Below are 12929 nucleotides of genomic sequence, written 5' to 3'. Positions count from 1 at the left end.
CAGTTGGTACATGACACAGCATTAGTGGAAAAGGCCAGCGAAAGATATGACTTCTCTAGAATAGTCAATTAAACCTTTTCAATCCACTTTCTACATCTCTTCTCTTACCAGCTAAAATCATCTCCCCCTGAAAAGTGCCAGATAACTTAATGCTATGGAGATGCAGATCTGCTCACATACAAAGCACAGCAGAACAGCTGTCATTTCAAAAATGGTTTACATGATGAAGCAGAAGAAAGGAAAAGATGTACTCCTGGGCACATCAGAGACCAACTCATCAAGAGGCAATGGCTGAACTACAGCTCTTGAAAATGCATGAGCAGCCCTGGAGGACTCCCGTAACTGGCATTGGCAGCTGTGTCATGGCTGTCAGGTAATCTAAATACCTGGCTGTGGAAGGGAAAGCGCTAGCATGAGCTACTGAGACTGGATATTATCAACTGCCCTGTAGCCCAAGTGAACACCCAGCCTTGACACATGACAGAATCAACAGTCCCCAGGGAGCTGCTGTTGGCAACTCTTCAAGTCACCCCTGGAATTCCCTCTCCCTACAGCATTCAGAGCATGCGGCAGGTGTCTCCTGAATTGCAGCAGTATAATACTTCCAATACCTAAGTTTGGCTGGCCCACCATAACACTCTGCACACCAGTGAGACCAGTCTGACAATGGAAGGCAAATGTCCTGTCCAGGCCAGCACGTAAAGGTGCTGCAATTACCTTTTGGAAAAAAGTTTTCCCCATGTCTGCCCACTGTACTGTTTATCACAGGTATTTTGCAGCCACCCTGTTAAAGATCCAGCCATTACCAGAGGAATGTCTCTGCACCGTCCGCGTAGGCACCATGGCGTTTGGTTTTTCGGTTGGATACGTAGTTGTTGCTAATGCAGTACTCTCCGTGTTGCTGTCTGCTGGTGTTACGACTCCAAAGCCAGAACTCGGGTAACACGTCTGGTACTGACTTTGGCCAAGGATCGTGTACGTAGGGTACTCCTGCTAGAGGAAAGCATCAGTTATGATAGGACACTTCTTTCAGAAAGGATTCTATATGCCTGTCAAAGAGAAATCCCAGCAAGAGCACAGTCTGACTTTATGCTGTTTCTTTTTGCATATGTAAGAAATCCAAAAAAAGGGTTGAGAGATCTGACTTTCCAACGGCCCCCGCACAGGCAGGTTCTGCAGACAGGAGGCCAGCAATCACAGGGCCACTCCTCTGCCTCCAGTTTCTTCAAAAATGCATTCATTATGAATGATGTGACAGTAACGGGAGTACTGAGTGGATGCCACGGCATCAGTCCACACCATCTGTGTTCTGGAATTTGTGGTTTTGTCTTGCATTTTACTTTCTGATACCAGCTGTACCGACAGAGACAGAAAGTGGTCTTGGCACTGGCTGAGGGTGCAATCCTGGCCACAACAGCTACAGGATAAACTGCCTTTACTCCTGTCCTGACTTCAGCAAGCAATCATTTTGCGTACTGTGTTGAAAGGTATTCATTTTTGAAGACCATTTAGTCATTTAGGAGGAGATCACTGAGCACCTGAAGCTGTGCTTGAGGATTTTAATTTCTGCTACTGATAGTAAAGAAAGCAGCCGCTCCAAATGTCACGTCGCACTCTTCAGGCACACTGTGCACTCTCAATTCCCTCTGAGAGTAACCTGGATTTGTGAACCAGGTGCCTTGGTCTGCACTACTGAAAGAAAATCTTTTTTTCCCCTTACAGCTCCAAGCAAGTTTATGGTAATGAAAGAACCTTAAAAAGCAACAGCATAAGCATGCAAGGATTTTTGTGCATCCATTGCATTTTCCACACTTCCTATATTCTCCTTCTGCAAAGTTGTAACATTTCCTTTGTGTATCTAAATATTCGGAACGGCAGTTAACCGCTGACAGCGTTACGTATTACCCACAGCAGGTCATAGCTGGGGGAAGGGCTTTGTGCTAGCTGTGGGGCTTTTTGACTTTGTTTCATGCTAGCACCATCAGAATGCATCTCCTACTTTACTGGGTTTTTTTCTTTGTTTTGTTTGTGTATAATCTATTTTCCTTTTCTTGCTGAGGGAGAACAAAGGCATTCAAAAAATATCCACCCATAATCCTCCCTGTAGGTTTTGTTCTCAAAATAGTTCTATTGTTTCTTCTCCGCTGTCTCTCTTGCAGAGATCTCAGTACCCTGTTCAAGATTCACCACACAATCTGCAGACAAGGAAACAGCTTTGAACAGATGAAGTGAGTTTGCTGCAAAGGCCAAAGGGAAAAGCATCATGGTCAACGAGGCAGCAAGAGTAATTTTACTGACTTTGAGTTACATACTGAGCCCTGTAACTCCAGTACCCATTGTACTCCATTTGAAGTGACGAAAATATTTGGCCTTCCTTTGTCAGTTTTGAGTAACGTGTTAAACAAAGGTAAAGGAGATGCTGCACATAAATATAACAAGGAAGAAGTTTTACCTGTGAGATGCTGGCTACTGCTGACGTGGAAATATTGACAACAGTTGAGGATGTAGAGACTGGACTGGCATTGGTAGTTGATGCTGTAAAATTAAGAATTACTGCATTAAGTGCTTCTAGAAAAGCACAAGAGGCAAGAACAAACCAAGTTGTGAAATAAGTACTTACTAGGCTTATGTGCAAGCATTTGTGCTTCCAGCAGCACTCTGCTTGTAACAGCCAAAAAAGAGTTGGGGGGTATTTTGAAACCAGTTACATTTCAACTGGGATTACAGGGAAGGAGAGCCAGCACATCTTTAAAAACAGTACTTTCAAATGTTTCAGAAACCTTTTCCCTCCATGCCTGCTAAGCAATTGGAGTATAATTAAAATGGTTTCACATCTTTACGAAAAGTTTTGAGAAGACAACAATCACATTCTGATGTTCAATTATTAGCAGCTGAAAATTAATCAGAATAAATAAATAAAATGGACATGAATATGTTTAAATCAGTTCTGAAAAAAAAAAAATCCCTCTGCATTGGACTTAGCATATTTAGTCTAATTAGATCAAAAAAATTAAGGAAATAGTAAAAATATTTCAAATAGTATAAAAAGGTTGCTTCCTACTGGAGAAAGCGAAAATATCTCCCCATATCTCTGTGAGACTACAACTGTTTTTTGGATGAGACTTTCTGAAATAATTTGTCAATAGCTTGTAGGACAAATTATTACAGACATGTAGTTGTTAGTATGAATTTTAAGATGTTTAATAGCCTTTATGTCACTGCACTCTGTTTTTCCAAAACACAGAAGAGACTGCTAGAGCACCTTCTGGGAACACCAAGTCATTTAGCAGATTTTGTGGTTTTTACAGCAACAGGGCCACTCCATTAAACATTACTCCACATGGGGTTTTGGGACCCTTGAGGATTATTGAAAACAAATAATGAAATCAGCATGAACAAAATCAGGATGTACTAAACCAGGTGCCACCAAGAAATATTTTCTTTTGCTAAGCCTTCTTTCTCTGCACACAAATAAAACCAAAAATCACTTTTAGATGCTTATGAAAAGACTTGCAGAAATCCACAGTATCACCTACTTTACCATCACTCTGAGAAAAGCCCTCACTTTCTGCAAATAAAACCCATGCAGAATTCACCCCAAGACTGAAGAACTCAAGCTTCTGAAGACTTCAGTCTTTCTACCCCAAGGAAACAGACCCAACCACGAACTCTTAATCAACGTACGTTGTGTTATGGCAAGCACAGATACTACCTGGTGAACAGCTCCTGGAAAGAGGAATGGATCCAAAATATGCCTCAAAAAAGATGAAAAACAAAAGACATATATCTTAAAAGAGGTGCAGAAATACACAGTATTTACAAGAGGTGAGACATGTGAAGGGTGGCATCTCTGCGGAAGCAGAAACGAAGGTAAGTAATTAGCCCCTGGGAATCCCCTCACAGATAGGAGCAGCAGTGTTCAAAAACAGATGGGAGAGAATTTTGGGGGGAGAACATTTAGAAAAAGGAGAAAAGGCTGCACTGAACAGCAATAATGGTAATGAAGATACTCAAGTACCTACAGTAGCTATGCAGCTACTAGAAGCACAGCTGTGAGAGTAAGGTACCCGTCACAGATACTCCTGATAAGCAACTGCTACAGAACAGGGGCTAGTTTCCAAATAAAACTCCTTCCAACTACACATAGAATGTTATGGAAATGATCAAGGCTGTCATTACCTTAAGAAAATGTCATTTCCTAGGGCACTGTGAAGAGCAGCTCTCCAGAAAAGATCCTTGCTAACGCAGAACAAACCTGCCATGAAGCCGGAGGAGATGAACTATCTAGAAGACAGATCATTCTACTGCCTCAAGATTATCACGGAGAGCAAAGAGAAAGCAATTCTCATCTGTAGCGCTCTGAAGAGGCTGCTTCTCCACTGAGATAGATAACAGAAGTTAAGAAATCATAGAAAAAAGATTCCAAGTGCTGGGATTCTGGTAAAAACACAGATTCCCTCATATGAACTTCATTGTTTATCTTAACTCCGGTCTCCTCCAACACTTATTTTTTTAATTGTTCAATTACCTTTTATCTATACAGTGTTACACAACAGATCTTTACAAACAGCTCCCACTACACAGATTAACCAATTCTTTCTGCACTGTGGGTCAGTTCCTTTTACCTGTGAATGGGCAAAAAATATGCAAAAATGTTTGGCACAGATGGGCCAAAAGGGACAACTTCATGGTCTCAGGTTTAAAAGACCACAAGTATTGCCTTGAAGCTGCCGTGACTCTTTTTCTCTTCTCCCCTCTTTCTCCCTGACTTCATGTGCTGGGAAGGGAAATTGCAATTAATGCATTTTACGTTTCACTTGGCTGCTTTGCTCTCACAGGGAAGGAAGAGGCAAGGCAAGAAGCAGCCATTCCTCCCACGTCGCTCCCAGTGCTTCCAAGTGCCTCTGCAACGTACCACCATGGCCATAGCTCAGGTGAGGCCAAAAGGAAAATTCTCAGTCACTAAGCACATCTGACCATTTACCAGGGTTCAAATATCACATCACTTCAGTCCAGCGTCTGCAGACTAAACCATATCCACGCACTGAAATACACCTCCAGTGGGAGAGCAGCATTGTACAACTGCGTATCACCCTACTATTTTGATTGGAGAGAAAAGATAGATTTTCAAGAGATTACTAACAAAGCAAGTTTGTCCATCCTTCCAGCTCCGGCTCCACCACCTCCCTTGCACCAGCCCAAGTACTGAGCTGACCCCTCAGCGGGTTGCCTGCTAATTTGACGAAACAGAAACACAGCAAATCCAAAAAAGGAGGAGTTTCCTGCCAGTCTGCAAAAAGTTGTTTCAGAAAAGTGATAGCATTTACACAATTCAGGTGACTTTTTCACACTTTCAACAAGCAGACTGAAGGGAAACTCTCCTCAAATCACACATTCTCACAGCAGTGCAGATCAAATGTTTTAAAATCCTTCTGCGGAGCGAGGCCTTACAGCCACCTCACTGATCCGCAGGGATTCACGTGCTCGCCATGGTACGTCACTGGCAAACCTGCCAGGGGTCACGTTATACAGAACCATTTCTGACCCTTGGCAATGAAAGCTGGTGCCATGAAACTTTATAATTCATTCTGCCAGTGGGAGTACCTGGAGAAGAGTTATGTTTGAATGAAGGTAGTATTCCCAGTGTTGTATCGCTCATGTTATGAACAGGAAAAGTAAATTAAGGATAAACATTATGCGGGGCCATTTACTGTCACAATGACGCAAGCTGAGAAAGTACCATGACATACCACATGGCCTTCCCATCAGTGAAAGATATGCTGAAACCCACTTACTGCCAATTTTAAGAGTTATTACGTGGCACTCATTAGACCACATCTGGATATGGCATTCAGTTTGGGGCCCTCAAGCACAAGAAACACACTGATAAAATTCAGCGGGTCTGGCAAAGAGCCACCAAAACAGTCAGGGCGCTGGAGGCTGTGCCCTGCGAGGGGCAGCTGGGGGGCATGGGACCATCCAGCCTGGAGAAGAGATGGCTTTGGGGCACCTGGCAGCAGCCTGCTGGTGCCTGCACGGAGGTTATCAAGAAGACAGAGCCAGGCTCTTTTTGCAGGTGCACAGCAGAAGGAGAGAAACGGTCACAATGTGAAAGAGGGGATGCTCTGAGTTGGCAAAAGGAAAAAAGTTTCACCGTGATGATAGTCAGGCACTGGAATTGGCAAAATCTCCACCCTCACAGGTTTTTGAGACCCAACTAGATAAAGCCCTGAGCAACCTAGTTCTGAGTTCAGTGTCAACTCTTCTTTGAGCAGGAGGCTGAACTAAAGATCTCCTGAAGTCCCTGAATTATTCTATGAAAATATCACACAAGAAATAGATTAAGAATTCCTGAAATGCTTTTTAAGAACTACAGAGAGACACTAATTTTCACAATTCATCCCCCAAACATAAATGGAAAAAATCCTGCCTAGCAAAAAAGTATCAATTTGCACATATTTGCCATAAACAACAATATTCCAGTATTCAGCTAACTGGCACATTTACTCCTAAAAATTGCTTTGGAAGCTGGTGAAATTCAGCACCTGGCTTCTTAGATGTGGCACTTCCAGCAGCTGGAATATTTGTAGGCTAGTTCTATACTGAGAAATTCACTTTCTAGCAGATCTACCAAGCTCAGGGGTGTGTCTGTGTGTGCATGTAATGTAAGAGCCATCTACCTCCAGAAGTAATTTAAAAAAAATTTAAAAAAAAAAAAAAATCCAATGTCAGCGCATTTCCTGACATCAAGCTAAAGACCACCAACGAAGAGCTTAAGCTTCAAGAGCATTCCCAGTAAAGGCATGCAAGAATACAACATTTAGTCTTCTTTCCCCTTCCCATTTGCTCTTCACCCTGTTAAGTCCATCAGCATGGCACCAACAAGCCAGCCTGGTGCATACAGAGGTATGTAGCAAATACAAAACCAAGCACATACACACGCACAAAGAGAAAAGAGACAAAGCATAAAGAAGCATGCACAAACCAAGAACAAACGTGCAAGCTTCTCTTATTTGTGGTATCTGGACTCAATTAGGTGGAGAGAGATGCAGATAAAAACCATGCCAAGTTACCTTCAATGGAATAAGAATAATGTGCTGGGCTGGGCTGGCTTGTGGTTAACCCTGTAGTGCAGGTAAGAACACTGTGCTGACTTGTAGATGGAGTCTGAATTAAACCACTTTCAGGTTTCATACCTGGCCACAGTGCACCTGAATCAGATAAATTGGACCAGTTACAAACAAATATGCTGGGACCAAACAGCATGCTGCTACCTCAGATTAAGATTTTTGCTTGTCACAAAAGCAAGTAACAAATCACACATGGAAAATGTTTAATTTTTGCATAGTAAATGCTGACTGTCAGGCTGTGCATGGATTAGAGCTGCTGACAAAACTTGCTGAAAAAGAGAAAATTAAAAGCACCAACCAGACCAAATTCCAGAGCTTTCAACTAAAAATCTGTTAGTGTCACAGTAAGATTCACTGCCATGTTGGTATAAAGGAACTGCTAATCCCTCTGATGTTTGGCCCGAGTTGCACAGCACTGCCAATCACCACAGCAAGGCTGAAGTTTGGTATATATTAAGGTCAAGGTCAACACTTCCACTACTTCACTGGGCTTTGGGTTGAATATTTTAAAACAAGCCACAAGTCAGTAATTTTCATAGCCTGACAACAGCAAATATAGAGCTCAAAAAAAAAAAAAAAAAAAAAAAAAAAAAGGCGGGGGGGGGAATCTAAATGTTTCTTCTAGATTTCCTGCCATTCTGGACAGCATTTGTAACAACAATGGGCAAAGCACAGAGACAGCAAAGTCACTGTAATTCATCTGTACAGGGCACACATAAGCAGTGTGGTTTCAGATCAGGTGCCACGTTAAGGTCTATCTACGGCGCTGACCGTGGTGAAAACAGCATCCAACTGAAGCAACTCAGCTCAGGCCTGGTTCTTCAGGGCTCTTCAGGCTTTTAAGTGATTCCAGACCTACAGCCAAAGTCAAAGGCATTTCTCCCTGGCCCTGGTTAGAAAGCAGGAATCGGTTGAGAGGATCTACTTAAAAACAAGCAGGAGTGTGCAAAGCAGAGGGACAAAGGACATTTGGAACTAGACACAAAGTTCAGTGCGGCAGAAAGACCACCCTCCTTCTTAAACCCCCAAAAACCAGTACCAAGGCTGCGAAAGCCACCTGCAGACTTTCACCCACTCTAGCAGGACGAGCCATGGGCTACGAGCTCCCAGCCTCTTACCCAGAAGACACGGGAGACTCTAGAGCTGGACAAGAGCCGCAACTCCAAGAGCTCGCTCCATGCTGCAGCTTTGTCAGAATTAAATTCTGCAACAGCTCTTTGATTTATTTACATACCTGATCTCAAATTGTCACCTGTGAGTCAAATTAAGTCATTCACCTATCTGTACAGCCACACCAGGGTTTTGATTCTTCAACTCTCAAGTTGCGTCTTCATTACTGTTTCAAACCTTGAGAACCATGGTAATTAGCAAACAAAAGGGAAAGACTCTTTAAGAGAGATTGTAGATATATTGCAGAAACTCTGGAATAAAAGGTATGGGAAACAGATCCTCTAAGGAGAGTGGGAGTAGCTATATTTGTTTAGTCTGGAAAGGGAGTGCCACAATCTTTAAGTAGGTGAGTAGTTTTGAGAGGGGACAGCAACCAACAGTTCCTTACAGTGCAAGATGGATGGACAAGAAGCAGACAGCATAATGAGACAGTCACAGGACACACAGAAGTGCCTAATAACTGTGACAATGAAACACAAACCAACTCTGAATGCTGTAGGATAATTTTCACGAGTAGTGTAACAGCAGGTCAGACACACGTCAGAGGTGTTCACAGGGTTGGCTGGATGCAAGTGCAGGAGCTGACTCAGGTTGTGTGTTAAAGGCATTTTTCAGCTCCTGCTTTCCATGGCTGTCTCTCTGCCATCTCCCAGTATAGACACGTTCTACTTTTGATACAGCAAGGCACACTCTTGGTCTGGTGGCACAGGTCCTTCCCTCTTGCTGTGCAAGGCAGCATTTATAAGCTAGCACAGCCTTGAGGATGACAGAGAAGAACCCGGGCGAGTGGGAATGACACCTCTCTACGTCCAACAGCAGCACCGCAGCTGGGGCAGCAGAATGTCATAGGACACATCTATGATCGTGGAAAGACCCCACACAGGATAGTCCATTACTTGTAGATTTTTCTTGAGTTAATGTAAACCATCGCATCCACAGTGTTTCTAACACCAACTTACAGCCACATATATGCAGCTTGTATGTCGCTGCTCTTACTTTAATGCTTCTTTAATAAAATCTCTCCAGACCACAAGTATGTCTGTCCCATGCAGAACAATGCTCTAAACACCACCAAAAAAGTATTACAGCACAGGGAGAGGTGACAAACTGGCAAGAGCATAGATCATCTTTTCTCTAAAAGCAGCAACCTGACCTGAGTGATGTCAACACTATGCTTGTGTTTGTCAGCTTGCTTGAATTTCATACGTAAAATACATCTGCTTTGTTCCAGGTACATAATCCATAATGCCTTCTTTTTTATATAGAAACAAATACACAGTAGAAAGTCATGCAAACCTCTGGAACAGGCCCTTTGACGCTGGTAAAACATCTGACCAAGCTGGCCAAGTCCTCACCTGCTCAATGGAGATTTTCTGAGCAGAAACAATTTGTAGAATTTCCTCTGCACTGTGCATGTTCAGTCCTCTACCCTCCAACTGTCCATCACACCATGCAAGGTCAGTATGATTGAGCAGGTACCACTCCAGTATGATTTCCATTACTGGAAATATGACTTTCAACATCTTCCTAACACTTAAATTCAGACTGAAAATTCAGGTATTTAATAATAGCCCTCAAAATCCATACCAAGACATTTCAGAAGATTCATATTTCAGAAGATGTTTAACAGACAAAAGTTCCTATGAAGTCAACAGAAAATGCTGATCTCTTGCCTAGGTCTTCAGGAGAATTTCTACAGTTACGTTCAGAGTGTAACACTGAAGCAGCTAAGTACCCCCAAATTCCAGACCTTTGGATTAAAAAAAAAAAACAAAAACAAACAAACCAAACAAAAAACCCCAGACACCGCCCCCCCATACAGCCACCACCACTGCCACCAAGAAAACATCAACACACACACAAAACACTAACAAAAAACCCTACATCCTCCCTCCTGCCCAAAAATTTAGAGATAAGTCCTAAACACCTTCTTGAACACCTTGCCCTAACACTTCAAGGGAGCATTCCACATATTTACACATACTTGCCTTTAAAAAAACAAAACACGACACAGTAAAATACCTAAGAACATACAAAGCAGCCTCAATGCACTGTTCACAACAAGTTATCAATAAATGCCAAATAAATGAATTAAAGGAAACCACCAGCCACTGTTCAGATCTAGCAAAAAACAGTGCAACGAGGCACTGAAACCAACGTGCAGGCACCCAGGGAAGCGAAGGACGTTCCAGCAACCACAGCACAGGGCTGGGCATGTAGGTAACAGACCATCGTGACAACACCCAACACTACAACCGGGCAAAAAGACAAGGAGCAGAGTGTTTAGAAAGATAGCTGCACTGGCAGCTGAAGGCTTGGGTATGGACACAGCATCAGACTTCTCCACACTGGTTCAGCCTTCCAGGGAAAAGCTCTCCTGGAGGAATAAAGGGAGCTCAGGAAACACAACAGGCAGAGACCTTTGGCTCCCCAGGACACATAGCACAGAGTCTAGGTCCCGGCTGACTAGGTCCTCGCCCACTAGAAATCCTGAGACCACCATCATGCCAGGTGGTGGGGAGGGTTGGTTGTTTTTAAAAATCTCTGAAATGTCAGTCGTACTTGAACCTTACTGGCAGGGGCTGAGCTAGAAATGCAGAAGCAGCAAATACCAACAGCCACCCAAATGACCCTATTCTCCTGAAGAGCCTTGAGCTGCTAACAAAACAGCCCAACACACCCTGCAAAGCTCCCACTTTATGGCACTCAAGTGATCAGTCAGAACAATGTATCTCAGCGTTAATACAGGGCAAATGAGATTTGGGAGACACTGTTTGATCAAACCCTTGTGTCCTAGTTACTACAAAACCATCATTTTCTTCCTAAGGATCCCTCAACCACAGGAAAACTCCTTTTCCTGAATCCCAGGTGTATACGTATGAAAAAAAAAGATCTGTAGATTCGTTTTACAGGTTGACCTTTCTCATAAAGATAACAATTTGTGCCATATTAAACAGAATTAGTAATGTAACATGTCTAATACAACTGCGCCTAGTTGTATCATCTTTTCTACACCATCTTTCAAAAATACCATGACAGATCAATTGTTTTGTAATTTATACAGAAGTCCTTGCTCTGTCAGCAGCTAACAAAAGCCATAAATGTTGCTGGTTTTATTCAAAGACACGTAGTTCTTCATCTAAGGAAAAACTAACCCTTTTACACTTCAGGAGACTAAGATTTTAGCACTACAGATAAATCTGCAGGAGGCTCCGTTCATTTAGTTATGCAGCACGACCACAAGCCCCCGAGACAGACACTTCATGGCGCTCTCACAGCTGCGGAGCTCACTGCCAGCTCACGTGGTGCTCCCCAGGTTACCTGCGTGGAAGGGTGATGCTCTCCCCTCTCATTAGAGCTAGGTGCTAAGGGGCAAAACAGCCTCCGCCACCATGCACTTTTGAGAGCTGGCAACAATATAGAATATTTACCTATGAAACCAAGCAGGGCAAGATCAAAAATGAAAAGAGAAGTTAAAATGTTAATTTTTAATAATCGGTCATAAAATTTCACACATTCAGGGGGATAGCCAATCCTGTGGGTTTTTTCCACACTTTAATATACAGAGTACAATGAAAGACCAGGCAGCTCCTTTCACGAGCTAACCCACCCAGAGTTCGATGCTCCTGTCTGCACTACGCATCCTCAACTCCTTGTATAGATCACAAAGATGGCCATTATCTTCTAAAACAGCTCACCCCCCCCCCCCGAGGTGCGTCTCTCCCTCCATGCACTATAAAGAAAGGAAATGGTGAGCTTAACTTAAACTTAAACCCTGTCATCAAGCTTTAGCTGCTCAGTTACGACAGCACTCTTATCCTTCAATCATTTGCAAAAACTGGAATGAGGGCTCAAGTATTAGAGCAACTTAAGCTAACTTATTTGCCTAGTAAACTTGGAGACATTTTAGCGTGAAATCTACATTTGGTGAAAGATGAAATAACAAAAATGTCTTAATCCTGGCCAGCAAAAAGGAAAGGAGAAACACCTTCAGCAGAGATGCTGTAGTATGGGGTCTTGTATGATTTCACTGCCAAGGAAACTGCACAAACACAGCTATATCACAACTGGAGAAAATTATGATCCCAAACTAAGAACCATATGGCAAGCTTCATGGGGAGACATCCAAATTAATGGCCAGGAAAACAGCTTTGTAAGAAATAATATTTTATAACATGGAGTCCCATCAGTACTGTAGATACCAATCTACAATTGAAGTTAGGCGTGTGCTCTCCTACAAATTCTTCTCTCCAGCACACCTGGTTTAGCTTAACATTGGCTTTTAATGAGACATAAGACAGTAATTGCAGGCACTGAGAAGTCTTTGAAAAGTTACTTCTTACCGAAAGGAGGTAGTCCATAGGTTTGGGTGGTCTGGGGGTAGATGGTGTAGGGCTGAGACTGCTGCAGTGCTTGGTACTGAGTCTGACCAGGGTAAGGGCTCATTGTTTCCGATACAGGTACAGAAAGGATATGTGCATATGGTCTTATTAAAAAGAAAGAACAAAAGTAAAAAAGAACTATTTACATTATGCATCTTTCAGCCTCCAAACCAGAAGACACACAAAAAAACTGCTTTAGGAAGAAGAAGCAATACACACTGACACGTGCTGTTAGCGCAATACCCGC

General features: G+C 42.8%; 1 protein-coding gene across 9 annotated transcripts in view; it reads right to left on the bottom strand.

Moving 5' to 3' along the window:
- The window catches only part of EYA3 (EYA transcriptional coactivator and phosphatase 3), a 59932-nt gene that overhangs the window by 12153 nt on the left and 34850 nt on the right, over positions 1-12929 (bottom strand). For 5 of the 9 annotated variants that reach the window (XM_075722103.1, XM_075722102.1, XM_075722105.1 and 2 more), the window contains 4 exons: positions 12644-12786; positions 7074-7211; positions 2453-2535; positions 807-993 (listed from right to left, as the gene is read on the bottom strand). In XM_075722103.1, coding sequence (XP_075578218.1) covers positions 807-993; positions 2453-2535; positions 7074-7211; positions 12644-12786 — 551 coding nt within the window. The remainder of the gene's footprint in view (positions 1-806; positions 994-2452; positions 2536-7073; positions 7212-12643; positions 12787-12929) is intronic. The other 4 variants (XM_075722104.1, XM_075722107.1, XM_075722108.1 and 1 more) reach the window with 4 other exon arrangements.

This window comes from Pelecanus crispus, chromosome 16 (assembly GCF_030463565.1).
Source record: "Pelecanus crispus isolate bPelCri1 chromosome 16, bPelCri1.pri, whole genome shotgun sequence".
Taxonomy (NCBI): domain Eukaryota; kingdom Metazoa; phylum Chordata; class Aves; order Pelecaniformes; family Pelecanidae; genus Pelecanus; species Pelecanus crispus.
This window is presented reverse-complemented; position numbering and strand designations above follow the sequence as displayed.